General features: G+C 43.7%; 1 protein-coding gene across 1 annotated transcript in view; it reads right to left on the bottom strand.

The window, feature by feature from the left end:
- The window catches only part of EML5 (EMAP like 5), a 129104-nt gene that overhangs the window by 91845 nt on the left and 12137 nt on the right, over positions 1-25122 (bottom strand). Inside the window, exons 2-7 of the mRNA XM_045287615.1 lie at positions 24543-24641; positions 22427-22495; positions 17175-17360; positions 15588-15723; positions 13134-13335; positions 3609-3746 (exon numbers count right to left, since the gene is read on the bottom strand). Of these exons, the coding sequence (XP_045143550.1) occupies positions 3609-3746; positions 13134-13335; positions 15588-15723; positions 17175-17360; positions 22427-22495; positions 24543-24575 (764 nt within the window). The 5' untranslated portion in view covers positions 24576-24641. The remainder of the gene's footprint in view (positions 1-3608; positions 3747-13133; positions 13336-15587; positions 15724-17174; positions 17361-22426; positions 22496-24542; positions 24642-25122) is intronic.

Raw genomic sequence — 25122 nt, 5'->3', positions numbered from 1 at the left:
ATCCATCCATCCATCCATTGTGTCAAGCACATTTGTAGCCATCATCATTCTCAGAACATTTTCTTTATACTTGAGCCCTTGGTATCAGAGCCTCGTTTTTCCCCTCCCTCTCTGCCCCCTTCCCTCATGAACCCTTAATACAGATGGGCTTTGGGTCTTCACTCCACACTCCCCCTCATTCACAATGATATGACTTCTGTATTTATAATTGTAAATTAAGTGGTTTTTTTTTAAAACTTTCTTAATCAAATCCACTTTTCCCTTAGATCTTGCAACATGCACCAATCTTCTAAGCATATACCCATGTAGCTATCTCTACCTTTCCCAGTGACTCTTGGCTCTTAGTTATAATTAAATCTATACATCTAATTTCCCTTTGCTCCATATCTATCCACTTATCTACATCTAAATGAGACAAGATGTGCAAGAAAGTATTTATGGTGTGTGCTAGTCTGGATAGACTAGAGAAGCAAATCCATAGACACTCATATGTGTGTAAGAGAGAACTTTATATCAAAAAGCAATTGTACATTAAGAAAACATCTCAGTCCAGTCTAGATCTTCACAAGTCCAATGTTATCCCACATGTCAATACTAGTCCATAAATTCCTCTTTAGACTCACGCAGCCATGCAATGATGCCGAATGCAGGAAGATCACAGGCCAGTGGGTGGAAAGTCTTAAGGATTCAGTGGCGGTGGAAGCATCTCAGCGCTGGCATGGGTCCCCACATGGCTCCTCCAGCTCCAGGGCTCTGGCGGCATCAGCGTAGCTCCATGTGGCTTGTCAGTAGGAAGACGAAGCAGAGAGTGTATCTGGCCTCCAGTGAGCTATTTATATCCTTTGAACCTCCAATTGAGGTAATCAAGCTGCGACCTGATTGAGGCTAGACTCCGCCCCTTTGCAAGTTGACAGATATGAAGCTGCCACATGGTACTATTTGATAGCTTTTACTTTTTATGTCTTACTAATGAAAGAAGTTATAATTTTAATCTATTCACAAATGTTAACTAGTTCATTAAAATTGTGTATTTTTCACAGCCTTTGTGTCCTAGCGACTGATTGCTCTCAACCAAAGAACAGTCTTATGTCTCAGGTTGTCTTTGCTTTCTGACACCCCTCCCCTTCACCCTCTAACACATGTTCTCAGACAACAGTGGAGAAGATAGATTTTGAGTGACCAATTGGTTGTACAGGATGTCATGTATTGCTGTTAGTACGGTGAATTACATGACGGCCTCTCAAGAATGTTTCTCTGACAAATCTACAAGAAAGAAGGCTATGAAATGAAAATGTATTACCATATATACGCATGTATAAGCTGGTTTTGAGCACATTTTTAATGCCGTTTCTGTGGTAAAATTAGGTGCCTCGGCTGATATTTGGGTTGGCTTATATTCGAGTATATATGGTAATTAATAAACTTTCTGCATTGTCTTCTGGGAAACTGATATTTGAATGCCATGGGTTCTTTAAACAACAGAAGGACAAATGCTTTGGGAATAGTCAAACCAAGTAATTTTAAGCATACAATCAAAGTAAAAAGAGCCTCAGGGGCACAGTGGTTATAAGTTGGGCTATAATATACAAGGTCGGCAGTTCAAAACCACCAGCTGCTCCGAGGGATATAGATGGAGCTTTCTACTCCCATAAAGAGTTGTAGCCTTAGACATGAAAAAGAGAAAAAAAATCAAAAAATTATCAAGGGTTCACGGGGGAGGGGGGGCAGGGGAAATGAGGAGCTGATATCAAGGGGTCAAGTAGAAAGAAAATGTCTTGAAAATGATGGCAACAAATGTACAAATGAGCTTGACACAATGGATGGATGGATTGTAATAAAAGCTGTAAGAGCCCCCAATAAAATGATTTATATATATATAAAAAGAACAAATAAACAAAAAAGAGTTGCAGCCATGGAAACTGACAAGGGTGGTTTCTACCCTGTCCCATAGAGTCTTATGAGTCAGCATTGACTCAGACAGTGGGTTTATTGAGTAAAAGGGTAGTGTTGCTATGCGCATATGCAAGCCAGAGGAGACGTAGCAAAGGGAATGAACGGCATTTATCTGGGTAGAAGGCAGGAACTGGCGGTAAAGGAGCCATGTTCTAGGAGAGAGAATCAGATGAAAGAGAGGGTGGCAGAGGGAGGGCGGTCAGTACGGTTACAGCAACAAAAATAAAGTGGCCTTTGTTTTGAGATGAGTCTGCTCTGGGCAGATGAGGGAAAATCACAGAAATTCCCCCAGGCCTTGCTAACATTTTGACTTTCATCTGTAAGCTTACACTAGAGTAGGAAGTATCAATCAGATCCCTAATCAAGTTCCGGGGTAAAAAACAAATTAAAGGAGCGTAAAAGTAGAATCAAGACCAGTTAGAAGGCGACTGCAGAGTGTTGGGTCAGACTTCAGAAGGAATTAACAGATTAAAAGGATGTACTACTATGATTTATATGATCTATAGTCTAAAGGCTATGATGGTAACTTGGAAGACTGATCTATGCAAAAGCTGGGGGATGAGTGTAAAAGATGACCGTGCAGTGGATGCCTTTGAGGCGTGGTGTTGGTGAAGCATCCTGAATGAACTACGGAATATGACTACGGAGAAGCAAAGGTGTTGAGACCGCATCTCACATATTGAGGCCTGGTCTCAGGAGAGACCAATCCCTGGAGAAGGGCATCATCCTGGCAACACAGAGGGGCAGCGAAAAAGAAGACCCCCTCAGTGAGGTGGCTGACACAGGGGCTCTGACCTGCCAATCATTATGAGGGTGGCGCAGGGCTGGGCAGTGCTTCACTTCTGCACCCGGAGTCCCTATGAGTCAGAACCGACCCACAGCACCAGAGAACAGTAATTTTATTTAAATGTAAGCTTACACCAGTTTATAAATTTCAAAAGCTAAAGAAAAAAACATAAAGGTAAAACTATTTTGGCATTTTTAATAGCTTCATTATCTATCTTACCAATAGGAGAAATTCATTATTGAAAACCAGTAATACCAAGGAACGGAAGTCAGGACCCAGATTTACCATTCAAACCCTGAGTCTTGAAATGTATTCTTTTTTTTCCCCAGAGTTCTTGATGTCTTTTATTTATTTATTTTTAAAATCATTTTATTGGGGGCTCTTACAACTCATCACAATCCCATCCATCCATCCATGTGTCAAGCACACAGAATGTATTCCTGACCTCCCAGATAATGGCAATGCTTTTGAGTTTATAAAACTCTTTGACAAAGCTATTTTTGGAAACATGCATTTCTATATTTAAAGAAATTAATGTATGCGTATGTATACATATACATACATTCCATAAATACACATGTATGTAAAGGGAAAGCCAAACTTGTTGCCACTGAGTCAGGGCTGACCCACGGCGACCTCCCTGCGGGTGTCTGGGACTGCAACTGTTTACAGGAGAGTGGAAGGCTCAGCTGTCTCCCGGGGCCTGCTGGTGGTTTCCGACTACCGACTACACAGATTGAAGCCCAGCGCGTCATCACTACACCACCAAAGCTCCTTGTAAAGGAAGTAGATAAAACATATACTGCTGATTATTTTATCTCATTTAACAGGAGATTACTCTGTTTCAGTTTCTACCCTAATACCGTACCTTACTCGGAGCACAGTGAATGAGCCGTCCTTCATTCCTAGAGCAAGGTGAATTCCATCTACATTTACAGCTGCGCAGCGAATTGGTTCTTCCATATTACACCTTGCTATCAATGCATGATCTACGAGACTCCATATCCTGTAACATGAGAATGGGAGATATTACTACCAACCACATATCTGATGAAAGCCAGCATCTAAAATATATACAAAAAAAACTCTACGACCCCCCAAATAAGAAACAAACAACTCACTTTTTAAAAATCGTTTTATTAGGGGCTCACACAACTCTTATCACAATCCATACATACATCAATTGTGTAAAGCACATTTGTACACGCATTGCCCCCACCATTCTAAAAACATTTGCTCTCTACTTAAGCCCCTGGCATCAGGTCCTCACCTTTCCCCATCCCTCCCTGCTCCCCCCTCCTTCATGAGCCCTTGATAATCCACAAATCATTATTTTGTATTATCTTGCCCTGTCCGATGTCTCCCTCACCCACTTTTCTGTTGCCCATCCCCCAGGGAGGAGGTCACATGTAGATCCTTGTCATCGGTTCCCTCTCCCTCTACCCTCCCCGTATCGCCACTCACAACACTGGTCCTGAAGGGATCATCTCCCCTAGATTTCCTGTGTTTCCAGTTCCTATCTTTACCAGTGTACATCCTCTGGTGTAGCCAGACTTGCAAGATAGAATTTGGATCATCATAGTGGGGGGCGGAAGAAGCATTTAGGAACTAGAGGAAAGTTGTATTTGTCATTGTTGCTATATCGCACTCTGACTGGCTCATCTCCTCCCCGAGACCCCTCCGCAACGGGATCTCCAGTGGCACTCCCCGCATCATTCACTATGGTAAGATTTTTTTGTTCTGATAATGTCTTATACCTGATCCCTTCAACACCTCGTGATCGCACAGGCTGGTGTACTTCTTCCATGTGGGCTTTGTTGCTTCTGAGCTTGATGGCCGCTTGTTTACCTTCAAGCCTTTAAGACCCCAGATGCTATATCTTTTGATAGCTGGGCACCATCAGCTTTCTTCACCACATTTGCTTATTCACCTGCTTTGTCTTCAGTGGTACAAACAACTCAATTTTAAAATGGGCAAAAGATCTAGATCAGTGGTTCTCAACCTCCCTAATGCTGCGACCCTTTAATACAGCTCCTCATGTTGTGGTGACCCCCAACCATAAAATTATTATCATTGATACTTCATAACTGTGATATTACTACTGTTATGAATCGGGCAGCCCCTGTGAAAAGGTCGTTTGACACACACACCCCCACCCCCCACCCCCGAAAGGGGTCGCGACCCACAGGTTGAGAACGTATGAATAGAAAGCCTCATCTTTCTTCCTTGGAGTGGCTCGTGGTTTCTGTTGAACTTTCAGATCGCATCCAAATGCATAACCACTGTGTTACCAGGGCTCCTTACTGAACAGGAAGTCATTTACCAAAATATTAGAACAAGATCAGAACTATAAATAAAGTAAATTGGAAAAACCAGAACTATTATAATAGGATAGGAATCCTGCTGGTGTGGTGAGTGAGGTGTTGGGGAGCTATCCCCCAGGTCCACAGCTTGAACCCACCATCACTCTGAGAATGATCACCTCTCTGTTCTCATAGAGAGTCACCGCCTTGTCAACTCCACAGAGCAGTTCTACTCTGTCCCACTGAGCCACTGTGAATCCAGTCACCAAAGGCAGCACGTTCTTATTACAGTGTCTTGTAAAGTTGTGTCTTTCCTGTTGCTGGTTTATAGGAAAATGGTTTTTAATATATATTTTTATATCCCCCAAATTCTAAACTCTTTTGATTCTAATGAAGTCACTTAATTTTCCTTTGAGCTTTCTACATACATGCGAGGGCTTCAAAGGGTGGGAAGGAAAATTCCAAGATCTTTACACTCTCATTCTCCATGAATTTTTTGAATCTCCCTTGTACCATCATCAATCACAGCACCTACAAATGAGTCATCGTTTCTAGTCTCACACACACACACACACACACACACACACACACACACACACACACACACAGAGTTGGTGGTGTTGGTGTTTGCCTGACTGTGCTGGAAGGCCTGGAGAGAGTGTTGAGAGCAAGCACCATCGCTGCCTTTCTAATCACAGAGGAGCTGCGTCGTGGTTACACATCAATTGGGCTGCCCACCCCAAAGTTAGCAGTTCGAAACCACCAGATACTCCATGGAAGAAAGAGGAGCCTTCAGACTCCCATAGAGAGATCAAGTCTCAGAAGCCCACAGGGACAGTCTACTCTGTCCTAGGGCTGTGAGGAGTCGGAATTGACACTGACAAGCTACAGTCCTGGGGCCATGCCTGGCCTGCTGCCTGCTTTCTGAAGAGTCTGCAGGCTACGAATGGAATCAGCGTGTTTAACTAGGGAACACATATCAAAAGAGGAAGAAATTGCGACACAGTAAATGTATAGGAAATTCAAGTTTCAGTCCATAAATAGCTTTCTTGGAGCACAGGCACACCGCACCTATTGGTTTACATGCTGTCTGCAGCCGGCTTCAAACTCACAGGGCAGAAGAGTTGACATGGTGAAGATCTGGACCGAAAGCCTGGTGGTCCCCGCCCGCGGAGGCGCTCTGGGGAAGGCGGGTCTGGCAAGCTGCGCCCACAGTGTTTTCACAGCCGAGAAAACTCGACTGGGCACACACAGGGTCACTGGGGGTCGAGCTGATGCAATGGCAACTGACAACAACAACAACAAAACAGACGGCTGATCTCCGACAGGCGAGCAGCTGCAAACAGAAACGGGATGTGGCACTCCCACCCCCTTGCACGGCTGCTGGGCTCACTGCAAACGGCAGTGACGTCTTTACGACCTGACAGATTTCCCAGCGCCATGCGTGCCATTGCCCTGCAGTCTTTTATGCTTGTTTACTGCCAGGGCCGCTAAGTCTTGCCAAAATAAACGGAAGAGAGAGACAGGTGACTTCGGATGGTGCGCTCTTAAGACACCTGTGCTACTGAATTCAACGGCAAAGCCTTGTGCTTATTCTGCAACAACACGGTAACTGTGCCGAGGGAGCGGAAAACAGATGTTGACAGCGCCAGACTGCTCACAACACGAGGGGACTTCAAAAAGCTACCAGAATGAAAAGATAATGGAATTTTCCTATGAAATTACCTAGCACCCTCCTAGTTCCAAACACAGAGGAAAACCATGGTTTAAATATATATATATATAAATACCCCATCCCATTAGAATTTCATAAAAATTAAAAAATGGAAATGCGGCTGCACTTCAAGAAAACAGAGATCTCCATAACTACGGTATCGGCCATACTCTATGGATACGGAGAGTGAACATGGTGACAAAGCCATCTGCAGAGATAATGCCCTCCCAGTTTAGATTCCAACATCATTCTCTAAAGAGATAACATAATAACCGAGCTCCAACTTTATATGGAAAGAAATGAGATGCTGGAAAAGCCAAGCGTTGCTAAAAAAGAACGACGTGGGAGGCCTCATGCTCCCCCATGTCCAGCCCTGCTGCACGGTCATGGCAGTGAAAACAGCCTGGCACTGGGGCCACAAAAGACGCAGCGAGCAACGCAACTGGTGAGCCCAGAGGCAGAGCCGTCCACTACGAGTGGTTGAACTTCGACATGGGACCAAAATACATGAATGGGGACGAGAGGGTCCCTAACAGACGGTGTACCCCTTGTGGGAAATGAAATTGGACCAACATCGCACATCACATGCAAAACAAACCAAAGATGAATGAAACTCATGCACGTAACACCTAGAACTACCAAGATTAATAATGAAAAAGGGGCAAAGCTGAGAGATCTGAAAACAGGCCAACCGAAGGGCTCTGATCCAAGCCAAACAAACTCACTGCCACCCAGCTGACTGCAGTGCACGGGGACCCTGAATACGGGTTTTGAGACAGTATCTAAGGGGCACACACAGCTCCATCTTTTCCCCATGGCGTGGCTAGTGGGTTCAAACAGCTGACCTTGAAGTTAGCAGCCCCACATGTATCCCACAGCGCAACCAGGGACCCTATGATGCCATAATACATGGTGTGAAGACACTATCCAGCAAAACTACAACACACACACAGCAGGAGATCAACTGAGTGACTCAAAACCCACGGCCATCCTGTCAGTCCCAACTCACCATGACCCCACAGGACAGGGTAGAACTGTCCCCTCGGGTTTCCTAGGCTGTGAATCTTTTTAGGACGCAGAAAGCAGCATCTTTCTCCAAAGGAGCCGCGTGATTGTCTCAAACTGCTGACCTTTCAGTTAACAGCCCAACGCAAAACCCACCCCTCCACCAGGGGTCCTAACCAGACGGCTGCGACCTCCTAAAAATGAAGCACGTCTGTGTATCACAAGACTTCACTGAAAGAGTAAAAAGATAATCCAGACTGGGAAAATTTGGGGTTATGGCATATCGGAAAAAGAACTAATTTTTAAACTTCAAAATCTCAACCAAAAAAATAAGACAAATAATCGAATTTATTTATTTTCAGTCTTAATGACATGTCATTCATATATTGTTCACTTCAATAGTTTGGTCTTATTAAAAAGAATTGTACAAATGAATTTGAAAATGACTAAAATATATGAACAGGCACTTCACCATAAAAGATGTTCAAATGGACACCATACAAAGAAACACTAGTGATCATCAGCCATTAGAGAGATGCAAATCAAAACATCTCGCCCCGACATTAAAAAGTTAAAGGAAAACAAACAAAACCCAGAAAACAAAATAAAACCAAACAAAAACTGCTAGAGAGTGTGTGGAGAGGCTTTACACAATGCTGGTGGGGCTATGCAATGGCATAACCACTATGGAAAAAGCCAAGGCATGTTCTCAGGAAGTTGGAAACAGAAACTCCATATGACCCGGAAATCATATGACCCCACTTGGAATATATCATACAGAAATAAGAGCTACAATCAAATAGATATATGGACACCGATGTTCTTTGCAGCATTATTCACAACAGCATCAAGATGAAAACATCAACACCCATCACTCACGAATGGACCAACCAGTGATGGACCACCCGTACAATGGAATCCCATGCCACATGAACCCATGATGACGAATCTGAAAACATGATCCTGAGGCCATTAGGCTGGGTGAAATTAGTCAAACTCAAAAGGACAAAGATGGTATAAAAGCACTACTGTAAAAAGTCCAGAAAAGATTTTTCCAACTTGAAAAACAAAACTGTGCTGGTTACTGGGGGTGAGAGGGTAAAAGAGGGGTCAATTATTTGCTAGCCGGGGGGTGGGGGGCACGCGTTAACTTAGGTGAGGAGGAGATCAACATACACCGGTGGGAAGCACAGCAAAAGATGATGACGGCAAAGGAAGACTCAAGAGGGGCAATGGAGTTCCACATGTGATCAGCATGGCCCTGCAGTCACAGTGCTCTACGACTACAAGTATGGACAGACACACAGGCTGAACTGTAGGAGGAGGAGAACTGGAGTCTGTCCAGGAAAACATGTATGTGTCCATATACATACATACACATATGGATATAAATGTGGCAGGGGCTATTTGTACGTATGTCTTTACCTTTGCTGCAAATGTATCCATGAGGGTGTTCATACAGAGGGCAAAGTTACAGCAACTTCCTAAGACAAAACCAAACACCTTGAAGGAAGGAGTGGCTGGGCCTAGGGGCTCAGGATCCTGGTCTTGGAGGATGTGAAAGCCAACGGGCATAACACAGTGCACAAAGACAATGTTCTACATCCTACTTTAAAAACTCGTGAGAGCCATCTAAAACGCAACTGCTGTTCAGAGGAAAGAGAGTAAAGCACCTCAAAGACAAATTGAAACAGTAAATCTATCGGTCTCCATGACCCTGAGACCAGAAGAACTGGATGGTTCCTGGCTACCATGACCAGATGCTCTGTAAGAAATCACACTGGTACATCCTGGATAGAGAGAGGGGAAAATATGAAACAAAACTCAAATTCATAAAAAGTCCAGGCTTACGACAGAGACTTGTGGAAAACCCCAGACTATGGCCTTTAGCTTCTACTCTTGAGGTATAGAGCTGAACTTACACATGGCTTAATTTTCTGCCAAGCAATAGGCTGGCCTGTATCATAATGATTTATAAATTATCAAGGGTTTGTGAGGGAGCGGGGGATGGAGGGGAAAAATAAGGAGCTGATACCAAGGGCTCAAGTAGACAGCAAATGTTTTGAAACTGATGATGGCAACAAATGTACACATGTGCTTGACACAACAGATGGATGGATGGATAGTAATAATTGTCGTATGAGCCCCCAGTAAAATGATTTAAAAAAAACAGACTACCACAAAAAAAAGTGAACCACGAGGGAGGCTCACACACCTTACCACCGCCTGCGATCAGAAGGGCAGCCTTTACCTAAGGGCCAAGCTCCTAGTAGTTAGGGAAGGAGGGGATGGAAACAGGGACACAGGGATGTCGCAGGGTAAATGATGTTACATTGTGGGGATTGCAAGGAATGACTTGAACCAAAATGAGAATCACTTGGGTTTGTTTTTTTTAATAAATCACTTTTTGGGGGGAACTCATATCTCTTACAATAATCCATATGTCAATCGTATCAAAAACATTTGTACAAATGATGCCATCATCATTTTCAAAACATTTTCTTTCTACTTGAGCCCTTGGTATCAGCTCTTTTTTTTCTTATCCCTCTCCTGCCCTCCCAGCCTCATGAACCCTTGATAAACTATAAGTTATTTTTATTTTCATATCTTACACTGACCGCTGTCTCCCTTCACCCACGTTTCTGTTGCTCGTCCCCCTGTGGGGGGGAAGTGTTTTATATCAATCATTGGGATCAGTTCTCTCTTTTTCCCTCCTCTCCCTACCCTCATGGTATAGCTACTTCCATTACTGTTGCTGAGGGATTTATCTGTCCTGGATTCCGTGTGTCAAGAGCTCTTATCTCTACCAGTGTACATACTTCTGTCTAGGCAGATTTGTCAGGTAGAATTGGGGTCATGAAAGTGGGTGGAGAGGAAGCATTAAAAAACTAGAGGAATGCTATGTGTTTCTTCAGTGTTGTGCTGCACCCTGACTGACTAGTTCCTTCCTTGTGACCCTTCTGTGAGGGGATGTCCAATTGCCTACAGATGAGCTTTGGGTCTCCACTCTGACCCTCACTGTTTGCATTGATATAATTGATTGTTTGGGGTCTCCTGATGCCTGATATCTGATGCCGTCGACATCTCGTGATCACACAGGCTGGTGTGCTTCTTCCATGTGGGTTTTGTTGCTTCCCTGCTAGATGGCTGCTTGTTTAACTTCAAGCCTTTAAGACCCCAGACAACAATATCTTTTAAGAGAATGACTTGTTGAATGGAAAACTGATCTGCTCTGTAAATCTACCCTGGTTCAAAGCGCACAGTTAAAAAAAAAACTTTTTCTTTTTTAGTAGCTCATTTGTTAGAAATGCAAAGAAAGCTGTTTACTGATAATGGATTTGTGTGCATTGCAGCAGCTGAAGAAATGTGTCCAGAGGAAACAAATGTGTTTAAGACTATTGGACTTTCAAAGAGAACAGTTGTTCAGACCATTCGAATTCATCGGGAGCAATGCCAAGGTTTCATTAAAAAGGCAAGTGATGTCGGGTGGCTTTCCTCAGATCTCCAACTCACAGACGTTCTAACTTGGACCGCAGTCTCCCAGACGCCACCAGTTCCTTGGATCTTGGCTCTCACAGATGTCACCATTACTCCTCGGCTGTTGATTATTTGAGGATCAAGGTCACGTTGGAAGGACCTGAAGAATTAGCCTCTATGAACAACTAAGGGTGAGACTATTTTCAAAGGCTTCAAGAAAACATGAATTTAAGACAACCTAACGTGTAATCTGCTAGGAGCTGCTATCGTGGTCACATGAAGATGGGGGCAGCCAAAACAATGGCTTAGTTTGGCAAACTGGCAAAGCTCTCGAAAATACACGGCACTCAACCCCGATGCATATTAACTATCCTACTCTCTGGCAAAGACTTCCAAACCATTTGACTCGAACGCATGATTCGGAACCAGTGGTGTGAGGGTGAACTTCATGTGCTTTCCTGGATGGAACCACTGGCAGTTCTATGAGTTTCGGTCAGAAACCGAAGCTGACAACCGTGACCTGCCTCCTTACAGAGCAGTGTGCTGGCTTAGCAGTGGCAACGCTTAACTCTAACCTTGTTTGAAGGAGCAGACCCACCCTCCCCCTCTATCACCGAACTTCCTGGAGGGCTCTGTGAATTGGCTTAGACCGTAGACTTGACCATGTTTCTGAATTAACGCAACCACAAATTACAAGGCGAATGCAGCATTCACATGGGGAACTCAGACTGTGGTGAAGCCACTTGGACAACAGCTAATTGTGTGAATAACAATTAACATCAGGCTGTGGTTTTGGGAAGTAGGTCTCCTTTCACACACAAATCTGCTGTAGCTATTTTTCCTTCACTTAATCCAGGAGTCCCCAGGAGGGGCGGATGGTTCAGCATGGGGCCACTCACCAAAAGATTGGTGGTTCAAAAGAGGGAACCGATTACAAGGAACTATATGTGACCTCCTCCCTGGGGGACTGTATTAGTCTAGGTACTTTAGAGAAACAAATCCACAGCAACTCATGTATAAGAGAGTTTTATGTAAAGAAAGTGTGCATCACGAAAACATCCCAACCCAATGCTGCCCAAGCCCACAAGTCCAACATTAACCCATTAACCCAACACCAGTCCACAAAGTCCTCCACCTCACAAAACAGAGGCAGTGATGCCGACTGCAGGAGGAAAGCTGAGTCAGTGAACAAATAAGCATCTCAGCACTAGCAGGGGTCTCCACACGGCTGCTCCAGCACCCAGGGCTGCATCAGGATAGGTCCATGTGGCTTCTCCTTGGGGATGTCTTGTAGGAAGTCAATCTTGCAAGCTGAAGCAGGGAACTGCTAAGGCAGCTGCACCCGGTGCAACCATCACAAAGCAAGAGACCGGAGAACTAGAAAGGCGAGGCTCACCACCCATTTATCCCTCCGCCTTTCAATTAGCCCCACATGTGATTATTGGCCAGGTTGGCACAATTAACTAACTCAGGGACAGACAACCGAAAAGTGGGTGAAGGGAGACGTCGGACAAGGCAAGATATGACAAAATAACAATTTATAAATTATCAAGGGCTCATGAGGGAAGGGGGAGCGGGGAAGGAGGGGAAAAATGAGGACCTAATGCCGGGGGCTTAAGTGGAGAGGAAATGTTTTGAGAATGACGAGGGCAATGAATGTAAAAATATGCTTTACACAACTGATGTATGTATGGATTGTGATCAGAGTTGTATGAGCCCCTAATAAAATGATTAAAAAAAAAAAAAGATTGGTGGTTCAAACCCACATGGAGGAGTCTCAGAAGAAAGATGGATAACATCTCAATCTCCATTTGGTTTTAAGCTGAGGATGCCCCACCGCTCATGTCTCTAAGGATCAACGCCAGCCAATGCAACTATTCCATAATTTGCTTACCTGACTGACCGATCATCACTTCCGGTCACGGCCAACGGCTTCGTAGGATGGACAGCAAGGGCCCACAGTTCCCCTTCACAGTGTCCTTGCATAATGAGGAAAGGTTTGTTTCTCTCATGCACCACAATTTCAAAAATTTCACTGTCCTGTGTTCCAACTAGAATGTGGTCGCCTCGCCAACACACGCTCCTCACAGACAAGCCTGGCAGGAAGGGAGGGCATTCAGCGTCAGTGCTGCCAGTCCGTCACAATCCATATCAATCTGTGCACCGCTTAGACCTGAGACACCTGGCGGAGGGACTGTGGGAGTCCTGCTCACACTCCCATTTAAAGTTCTCACAGCGCTTTCTAGGTGGAAGGGCATTTCTCTCTTCTGCCGAAGCCAGGTCCTGGCCAGCCTTCAGAGCAGACCCACGACACCTGCCTGCCTTCCTGGACTCACGGCTCTAAGCTAGAGCTCGAACCACTTCCTCTGCAAGAGTCTTGCAACGGCCAGCATCATCCGATAAGCCAGCGAGCGGTTCTCCACCTTCCCCATACCATGACCCTTGCATACAGTTCCTCGTGTGGTGATGAACCCCCAAGTAGTCATGAAAATGACTACTTCATCAGTGTCATTTTGCTACTGTTATGAATCGTCATGTAAATACGGGATATGCAGGATGTATTTTCATTGTTACAAATCAAACATCATTAAAGCATAGTGATTCATCACAAAAACAATACGCCATTATATATGGTGAGCTATTTCTTTCTAATGACAAATAAATGAAATGTTGTCTTGAAGCATGGTGTAGCATGGGTAACAGTCTTCATGCCGGGTACTCGTAGGTGGGCGTATCTGCATGTGGGCGGACCTGCCTGGAGACGGATAGAGGAGCGATGTCTCAGTTCCTAAGCCCATCAGAAATATGTGTTTCCCGATGGTCTTAGGTGACCCCTGTGAAAGGGTTGTTTGACCCTCAAAGGGGCCGAGACCCACAGGTTGAGAACCGCTGTGATAAACTAGCGTTCCATTACCATTTCAGAACGGGGCTGAGTTAGTTTGCTCTGATAGTAACGGGCTTTCCACTTGTCTCTCTGCCATTTCTCCAGCCTGCTGACAGCCAGGGAAGCGTTTGCTTGCTCCCTCTGTGTGCCAATCTCTTCTATAACCTTGGAAATGCTCCTTTTGCTCAGTTTTCTCGTGTGGTTAATAAAAGCACAAGTAGAAAGGCCCTGTGTCCCGACAGTGCTGCGAGAATCAAATAAAAAAGTATCGGGCTATCTTGTCAACTTTAAAGTATAATGATGTTAGCAAAGCTGATGAAGCCAGAATACTAGCTGACAATTCCTGGAGACTTACTGTCACGAAGCTAACTATCTCATTCTATTAACTCGTTTAATCTTAGGCAGTAGCTACTATCAACATCCTCAGTTTACAGATACTGTCAAATAACCAGCCCAAGGCCACACACAGAGCTATGTGACTGGAACAGAGTAAATGTCAGGGCTACTCTTGTAACACAGTGCCCCACACCTTGATGGCTGGTTTGTTTCTATAGTAAGAAAGCTTGCCTTATTTGATCAAATTTTTAAAAAGCTGTAAAAAGAGAAACACTGCTCCCAACTGGGGTCAAATTGGATAAAGGAGAAACACATCATGCTCATTTACATCACTTCGAACAAGAGCTCACCAGCCCCTGCACCCGAGCTCATTTGATTCAGAAGGAGCCCTGGTGACACCTCAGTTAAGCCCTTGGTTGCCAGGTAACTGAAGAGTCTGTGGCTCAGTCCAGCCGCCAGGAGAAAGAGGCAGCGGTCTGCTCTGTACAGACCGCAATCTTGGAAACCTCAGGAGACATTCTCCTGTGTCCCACTGGGTCACTGAGAGTCGGAATGGATTCTGCAGGAGTTGGGGCTGTTTGCAAAGTCATTCCCAGTCTAATGGGAACATGAGAAGCCCTGGTAGCATAGTGAGCTACGTGTTGGGCTGTTGATCACAAGGTCAGCAGTTCCAAACCACCAGCCTCTCAATGAGAGAGAAATGAGGCTTTCTACTCCCATAATGACTTACAGTCTGGGAAACCCACGGGCAGTTCCACTCTGTCCAAGAGAGTCACTATGAGCCTGAATCGACTCGGTGGCAATGAGTTTGGTTTGGGTTTTAACGGGATAGTAATTTCAAAACCCAACACTATCAGAGCAAGTGCCTGTAACATCTCATCGCAGGCCCCATTACAAAAGGCACCGCACAATGGCAGAAGAATCTAGAAACTGTCAAGCTTGACTCCCAGTGGGCAAAGTGTCCTCTTTGAGAGAAGGATTTCAGCTAAGTGTATACGGTATGAAGGGCCAAATCCAGTCCCGTTTCTAAGTGTATTTACAAAACACACATGGATGCTCATTGAAAGACGAGGTGATCCTCAGCACATTTAGCATTGGCTTAGTCACGACAGCATCTTTTGTTGTTACCTTTGTATCCTTGGTCTGTTTCCCTGAGATCAATCACAGTAATTGGTTTAAAAGTTAAATCCCAAAGGCGGACACAGCCATCCCGGCCACCAGTAGCAAAGCCTTCTTCACAAGCATTCATGCTAAAAATTCCTGCCTGAGAGAGGAAATAAAACGATTCCTTTAGCAACATATGCCTCCACAGAAAACTTACTCTCTGAAGGTGAAAATTCACATAAGAGGATATTTATATGGCATAGGATCAAAGAAACCTATCAAAAAGCACAAAGGAGCATCTACAAATAAATCCCTGTATGTACAGAAGCACAGCATTTGACCAAACCCAAGCCAAACCAACCTCTCACTGTTGAGACTGGGCTCCTTCTCGTTAACAACGTGGTACCTCTATGCCATCCCTCACTGGTGAAGGACCAACTGCTAAACAAGCATGAAGAAGAAGGAATAAAACACACCCAAGAGTTCTAACAATGGCTCTCTTTGATACCATGAAGTACAAATGTAAATCCTTTCCCCTCCTCATGGAATGAATCCACGTTCTTTTCAAAAGTTAAGACTCTTTGCCTAGAACTGGCCGCAAAGTTCCCACCGGCAAAGCAGACTCAAGAGGCACACCCTTTGTTTCCTGTAGTTGATGTAGACTACTTTAGGTTGACTTTGACAAGTTTCTGTTTTCCTAGGACTACTCTAGGAAACACAGACACTAACATGACGCTTTCAGCAAAATACAGTGAACCCTCGCCACTTCGCGCTTCGACTTCCGCGGCTTCACTCTATTGCGGTTTTTGCGTAACAGCGCATGCTCTGTCATTACTGCCACTGATTGGCTCATACTGTACACGCTTCTGTCTACATTGCTACGTACCGGAGCTACGTATCAGATGCATTTTTGCTTTTGTACAGTGTACTGTAATTGTTTGCGATTTTTAAGAAATTTTATCTAAGCCCTATGATGGCTCCTAAACGAGCTGCTTCTTCTAAGCCTTCTGACAATAAAAATAAGCGCCAGAGGAAGATGCTCACCATCCAGGAAAAGGTAAAACTTTTGGATATGATCAAAGATGGCAAGAAAATCGTGGAGGTTGCACGCCATTTCAACTTGAATGAGTCTTCCGTTCGCTCCATCCGTTGTACTTCATAATATAATAAATAGTAAATGATAATTGTAACGTCCAAAATGTTTTACTGCATTTTCCCTTTTTTGTTTAATAAATTGGGTAATACGAGTGTAATGGTGACTAAAGGGTGTTTTTTCATGTCCTCTATGCTCTAACTACGAAAATATCTGATTTACAAATAAGGAATCCTACTTCGCGGAATTTCATTTATCACGGTAGGGTCTAGAACCGATTAACCGTGATAAACGAGGCTTCACTGTACTATGATCCTCATGCATAGCTTCATGCTTACTTAGACCCAGGTTAAAACCTTAGAGACAAACAGGCACGTTTATTCAGCTCAGATGCTTTTTTTTTTTAGGCCAATGAACAGATTAAAAACAGTATGCTCTAAATGTGAACCGTGCTGTTCTAAGACAAGAAGGGAAGAAGGCAATATATAAAAGTGTTTAAAGCATGTAAGAATACTTACAGTATGGGCTCCTTGTATTGTCCGGATCAGATTGATTCCTTTCCAGACATATATGTCTCCGTTGAGTGCACCAGAATAGGTTAACTCATCCCTTGCACAGGCTAGGCACAAGATTGTCTGAAGGTCACCAGTCTTACCAAAGACACCTCGTTTGGGGGTCAGAGCATTTCCGCACAAACTCCAGAACTGAAAAAGCACAAAGGACAATCAAATGGCCAGAGAAGGCTTGCAAAACAAAATCTTCCCAGTGCTCACTGCTCCAGTATGACCCAAAGTCAAACCAAACTCACTGCCTCAAGTCGGTGCCCACTCATAGTGACCTTGCAGGGCAGGGTGACACTATCTCTGTGAGCTTCTGGGACGGTAACTGTTTATGGAAGTAGAGAACCTGTCTTTCTCTGAAGAGCAGCTGGTGGTTTTGAACTGCAGCCCTTGAGGATCACAGCCCCAACTAGTCACCCAACTCCACCAGGGCTCTCTTCTACTATGGCAGCAGACTACAATGTTCACATCCTTATACAATGTGAACACACTGCTGTGTGATAACAGGGAAGTCACTGGTCTCGGTCCTTATCTACAAGAACAAGAGACCAGAGGTTCCTGGGGACAGAAACCCACGTGCATTAAACTGAGGGAAAGAGTTGGGGTGGGTTGGCTATGAAAATGAAGAGACCCCACCATAGGAGGGAAAGGACCAAAGCTGATGTTGAATCTTGGGTGGAGGCAGTGAAAATGTTAAAAAAATAATAATACTAATACTTTTTTTTAATCTTAGAATATTGCGCTCAGGTTTTCAATCTGAGTAATTGCTTTGCTTGTGATGTTTTAAAATGAGATGGATCCACTTGGGATGATTTGTGCCTTCTTGGGAGACAATACAGAAGCCAAATGTAAATCTTCATAATCAAGAGGGTTTGTTCCCTTATACGGATTCAGGGAATTTTCATTACTGGCAGAAAGAATTAAAGAGCAAAAACCAGGCATGTTGTGAATCTACGTTAAAGACTCATGTGTAAAGAAAGCATGCCTAGAGAATAAAATAATTGCCACTTTAAAAATTGGAATTTATGGGTTTCATATCCTTGTATTTGAAAACTTAAAGACCCAAAGGATTAAAAATTAGTAAGGTCATCCATTCAGACTTCTGAGTACCTCTATGAATGAAACTTTTAATTATTTCTAAATATAGATGCTCCATAATTTCTATGCATAATAATAGCTGGTCATGCTCCTTTTCAGCAAGTCCCAATTTGGATCAATTATTTTATTCTAGGTCATTAAGACTCAGACACGCGAATCACCTGGGGACATTTTAAAATCTAGGCTGCTGCGCTCCAGCTGAGTTCGACAAGAGACAGAATCTATGGCGTTTTGTGAAGCCCAGGTTTTCAAAGGGTTTTAAGACCGAGAAACAGCCAAGGACTTTAGGTTCTACCGCCCAGATTAGTGCTGTCCACCAGAACTTTCCCTGGTGACCGAAACGTTCTACATCCATACTATCCAACAAAAGAATCACTGGCTACAATACGATGTGTAGTTCTCGAACAGTTGAAGTGTGGCTGCTCCTGGGACGAAGAAATGCAACTTTTATTTTATTCCATTCTAATGAACTTAAAATTAAATAGCTACAGACCATTACGGTACTGCATCATTTCACACCTTCTCAGGGAAATCATTTTCTCAGATGTGTTCTGTAAAGAGAACCACCATTCTGGTCACGGCTTCACCAAAGGAAAAGAAATGCTACCTCTAACTGAACAAAGAATGTGCTTCATTTAATTGCAGCTGTGCCATCTGAGAGGAGAGCTGCTGGCGAAGAGGGTTGTGTGTTGAGCTGCTAATCACAAGGCCAGCAGTTCGAGCCCACCAGCCGGTCCCGAGCCAACGATGAAGCTTTCCATTCCTGTGAAGATTTACAGCCCAGGAAACCCACGGGGCAGTTCTACTCTGTCTTGTAGGCTCGCTATAAACTGGAACGGACTGGATGGCGGCGAGTTTGTTTGCGGACTTTTTAAGAATCTGCAAATGGAACTTTCAGTCTTGTGTACAATGTCAACCGGAGTGTTATTTATTTAAGTCCTTAATGCATAGCATCCTATTAACCTGATCCATCAAAGACAAAAATCGCTACCTTCACAATATTGACGCTATGTGCCCTAGAGCCTAGCAAAGAACCTTCTGCTGTTGAACATATTTGTTGAAGAAATCAAGATTTAATGCAATCCATCTTATCAAATGAGGGCCACAATATAAAAACTGGAATTGCACCAGCTGTTAAAGAGGCCTCTGAGAAAAATGCCAATGTACGAGCCTATCGAAAGAAAGAAGAAAACACAAACCTTCCTCACTGGGCAGGAACGGTTATCAGGGTCTGCTGCCGTGGACAGCGCCGGTAAAGGAAGGGTCTCCTGTTTGCACAAGTGATTTCAAAATATATGGGAAGCACTGGTTTTCCTAAATGAACACTTTTACTTGGTTAGCATTTGAACAAACAATGTATTATTTAATTCTAATCAACTGAATGAGGGTGGTAACGGGAGTCACAAATTTTAAGATGTAAAAAGAAAAGCTCACGTCTTTTAGACCCAACTCATGCCAGGAGAAAAGAATGAAATTGTCAAGGATTTTGTCTTGCTTGGATTGATCCACAATCAAATCTCATGGAAGCAGCAGTCAAGAAATCAAGTGCAGCACTGAGCAAACCTGTTGCACAAGACCTCTCTAAAGTGTTGAAGAGTAAGGAAGTCCCTTTGAGGACTCAGGTGCCCTGACTCACGCCATGAGATCTGCAAACTGCTCACATGCATGTGAACGGTGGACGCTGAATAAGGAAGACCACAGGACAATTGATGCGTGTGGATCACGGTGCTGGGGAAGAGCACTGATAGTATCACCAACTGCCAAGAGGACAGGATAACCTGTCTTGGAGGCAGTACAGCCAGAATGCTCCTTAGAAGCGCAGGATGGGGAGGCATTGTTCCACATACTTTGGGCAAGTATCAGAAGAGACCCCTTTCTGGAGAAGGACATCCTGCTTGGCACAGAATGGCAGCAAAAGAGGAAGACCCTTACCCATAGGACCGACCCTTGATGAGTGGCTGCAGTAATGGGCTCAAATATAACCAGCGTGAGGACAGTGCAGGACCGGGCAGGGTCTCGCTCTATTGTACATAGGGTCGCTATGAGTCTGAACAAACTCAATGGCAACAGATAGCAATCACGGCTCCCAGGCCATCTCTATCCCTGCTGCTTCCAGTAGCATCATTCTCTCTCTGGGAATAAATACTCCTCACTTTGCTTGGTTTAATCAAACAGGAAGATGAAGAAATTGAAGATTTTAACCAATTTGGACAGCCTGACGGGGGTGAAACAGGCACTCAAGAGGCCTTGATGTTTCCTGGTGACTGAAATTCAAAAGTTGGAAACAAACCAGAAGGATGAGCATTTGGAAAAGCTGGCCTCTGTGACAGAAGCAACACCGGGAAGCACATGATACACAGAGAACTTCTGCACACCTGGACCTCACTGGATGTCAGACACAGAGACCAAGTCACCTGCATCGATGGAGAGAAACCAGGGGAAGCTCATGATCCTCAGTCAGAACCAGGCCGGGGGCTGACAGTGGAGCAGGCCAGCAACTGCTCCTGTGTGAGCTGAAGTGACGCCAAGAAATCCCTAAGGCAGTTCCCTGGCCAGCGGCCCTATCTGTGTCCACTCTAAGGAAGGGTGATCTAATGGAATGTGGAAGTGACCGAATGATATGATTCATATCATACACAAGTAAAATCGTTGACAATTCAAAAGTGGTTGCAACAGCACAATGGCAGGGAGCTGCCAGAAGCTCAAGCCAGATTCACAGAGGGCACGGGATGAGGAATCTCACTGCCTTTTACTCATTTTGCAGAAGCACTCTACTGTGTGGATCCTAGGAAACTATGAATACCATTGTAAGGAATGAATGGGAAATTTGGGAAACTTCACTGCACTCATGAGGAACCTTTTCACAGAATAAGAGGCAACTGTTTTAACAGAACAAGGGCTACCGAGTGGTTTAAAACCATGAAAGGTGTACATCGAGCTCCTATCTTTCCCCGCACTTATTCAATCTGAGCAAATCATCCAAGAAGCTGGGCCACATGAAGAAGAATTAGCACCAGGACTTGGGGAAGACGCATCAACAACCTGCGACGTGCAGATGACCAAGCCCTGCTTGCTGGAAGTGAGGCGGGCTGGAAGCGCTGGCTCCGTGGTGAAGATTATAGACCACAGTCTTCAGGGTGGATTAACCTCATGTAAGAAAGCAAAACCCTTCACAACAGCACCAGTAAACAATATCAGGATAAGAAGAGAAAATACTGAAATTGTCAGATTTCATTTTACTTGGATCCCTAAAGAGCACCCACGGAAGGAACAGTCTTGAAATCTGGACCAATCTGTTGCAAACACCCCTTGAAAGTGTTAGACAGCGAGGATGTTGCTACGAAGACTAAGGTGCCACGGACCCAAGCCATGTCACCTTTCATCCCTTTGTATGCATGTGTGTCAAAGCCGGCCAGCGACTGAGGAGGCCTGGAGAGGAATGGCTGCCTATCAGTTACGGTGTGAGCACAGAACAGCAGACAGAGGCTAGGCTGCTCGGAAAGCAAACTCCTCTGTCTTGGAAGAAATACATCCAGCACGCTCCTTTGAGGCAAGGATGGAGAAACTTTGTCTCATGTCCTTGAGCCTGTTATCAGGAGGGACTGGTCGCTGAGGGGCATCCTACTTGTGAAAAAGAGGCAGGCCCTGGACAAGGTGGACCGACGCCGTGGCTGCCACACAACTGGAATGACGGCCATGGTGGTGAGGATGTGCGGGACCAGGCGGTGTTTTGTTCGGCTTTACTCAGGGTCCCTGAGTCGGAACGGACTTGGTGACATGTAATCACAAAAACAACAGGCGGCTTCATAGCCTCCCATTTTCCTTCATGCGTGAAACAGGAACAAGATGAAGACAGTGAATCCTGGCTCACTGCACTGCAAGCTCTTTCATGGAGCGTGGTTTATTAACCTGCTGTTAATATCACCATCCCATACGACGCCTCCCATACAGTCAATACCTATTACATAATTGTTGGGCTGAGTATCAAAATATTAGAACTTTAAGTAATGTCCAAATCCCAAAACTACCTTAAGTCATACATGGTGTGAAATATGCATGGGGCAAGAACTGAGTAACAAGGACATTTATAAAACAAGATCCTGCAGGGGTACCTTGATATGTTTTACGCCACAGCTGACAAGTTTATTTGGCTGGTACAAATCCCAAGAGATATCAAAGATCTGTAAACAAATCAGATTTGTGGTTAAAATACAGATTTTCAGAATCCTATGAATAGCCTATCCAAAAGACTTTCAAGTAGCCCAAACGCCAACCTATCCTAATACAGTAAAGCAGTTATCATCAAATGACTTCCAAGTCCTGCCCTCCATGTGGATCCGAGCATGACTGCCTCGCCAGGCGTTTCTCCCACGATGCCCGAGGGTGGGCTCGAACCTCCAACCTTTGGGTTGGCAGCAGAGTGTGCCAGTCATGTGCACCTCCAAAAACAGTCATCCAAATTCTACATTTTAAAAGTTTCCAAAAAACAGAGTACATACAGAAAATACAAAGAATAGCAACTATTTCGCAGTCTTTATGAACTGTGGTAAGCAATCTGAAATTTAACATTGTTATTTTTTATAAAAACATTTTGTACCACAAGTCACAGGAATAATTTAACATTCCTAGAGCACAAGGCAGGTGTCGGAGCCACTTCTAGAAAGGAGAAGTTCTGACTGGAATCTATAATTACCCTCACACAGACAGAAACAAGGAATATTGGTACAACTGTCTAATCACACAGAATTTCTTACATAAATTTCTTACATTTATTTCACAGTAAAAAATTGTTGTTTTTGTTTTAATTTTCTTACTGTTCACTTGGAAGAAAAAATAATTAGCTTAAACTTAAATTGGAGGGATTCCCAGGCTTGCTTCTTTTCTAAGACTCTATAATTTCTAAATAGGTACAAATTATTTTATTACAAAATCAAAGAACAATATGCATTATAAACATGTAATTTAATATTAAAAAGAAAAAATAATATTTGAAGGTAATCATCATTTATTCTTTCTATCGGGTAGTCTGAATCATGTTTCCTTAACATCACCATATTTACTAAGACACTGTCTAGTAAGGTGAATACATACAACCTTTACAAAATGTCTCAGCAATAGCCAAGAACGAAGATGTCTTATAAATCATCTCAACAACTCACCATAAGAAACATTATATTAAAGGGTGTCAATGCAATTATAAAATACTAACCACAAAATACTTTTAAATTTTTATTAACATTATTCATTTTTCTAATAATTGGCCCGTTTACTAAAACCATAGTTCTAATGCGTAAAATAATTTGAACTAAATCAAAATACACAGCTCTCTAAAGAAATAAAGCTAACACCATAATACCCATATGAACTGTATGTGTGAATATGTAATAGACTCCTTTGAGAACTTCTGAAAATTTAGTTTATTCTCTAAAATGCAAATACATATACTCCTTGCTTATTGACAAGGTTCGCTTCTGCAAAAATGTAAAATGAAGGATGATCAGCTTGGACTGCAAAATGGAGGATGACTACATCATTACACAACTGCCAAATTACATCAAGACCTAACTTCCAAACTACTGAGAGTCATGACCAAGCCACGGTGGCACCTAACTTTAACCATCACTCTTACCCAAGTACCCTGCCATTCATTACTTCCCTACATACATCAATCATGATCAAAATAGTCGGGTAGTAGATGTTGTAGTAGATAGTAGTATATATGAAATGCTGGCTAACAGGGAAAGAAATAAATGAGGAGTAGGTGTATACATAACATTTTATAACAATTTTTAGAGATCCATATATTCTCCTAGAATAGAATTATTGAGTTTGCCTCTGGTGCTGGGTCCGGTTAGCATGATAGTGCATGGAATAATTACATCTTTTTAAATGTTTGTGATGTATTTTTTAATCAATGCTTTGTATAAATACTATAGCATTTCGCTTTAAAAGCTAACTACAAGATATTTTTAAAATTAATTTTATACCACTTGGAATGAGAAACATATTACTAGCTAGTCTTCAGTTTTACACTAGCACATGGAACCTTGTTTCTGAGTACTACAATACATGTGCACTCTAAAGCTTTATGGGTCATTACAATTGTACTTGGAAAACTTAAATGACATAGAATCTGTCCAGAACAAAACACAGAAACATGAAACCCCTGAACCCTTTTTAGTCCCTCCCCATCCAGTCGCCATTAGAACTCCACAGGGGAATACTTACTCGGTCTGTGTGACCCGGAGCCATGGACAGCATTTTCCCCCTTTTCCAATCCCAAACACAGACCGCATTCTGTGAGTCGAGTCCGACAGAGACCAAGCGCTGAGCCACGTCCAAGGAGCGGAGGGGGCAGAGGGAAGACAGACAAGAGAGGAACCAAATTACACCCGGCAAGGAGGAGTCCGGTCATGAGTTTAGGACACTCAAGTTGACACACCTCATTTTCACAGACCTCATAGAGAAAGGCTGGAAGTACTGCAGCTTGTTAATATCTACACACACATGCAGTTCTTCACATTAGTGAGCGGGGGGCGGGGTGTAATAAAAGGGAAGACGATATCAAAGAGTCCTGGAAGAAAAAGAAGGTTTGGAAACGGATTGTGGCAGCAATTGTACAATACTGCTTGACGTGATTGAACTGTGAAACGCTATGATATATGCATTAACTCCCAATGAAAAATAAATTTAAAAACAAACCGAGGAGAGACTGCCAGCTCTAACAGTATTGGTGTGTTAGGTGCCCTCAATTCAGTTCCAACTCATGGCTCCCCAGTACAGCAGACCGAAACCCTGTGCCGCCCTC

Source organism: Echinops telfairi, unplaced genomic scaffold (genome assembly GCF_000313985.2).
Source record: "Echinops telfairi isolate 266 unplaced genomic scaffold, ASM31398v2 ScPeMD7_18;HRSCAF=68, whole genome shotgun sequence".
Classification (NCBI taxonomy): Eukaryota; Metazoa; Chordata; class Mammalia; order Afrosoricida; family Tenrecidae; genus Echinops; species Echinops telfairi.
This window is presented reverse-complemented; position numbering and strand designations above follow the sequence as displayed.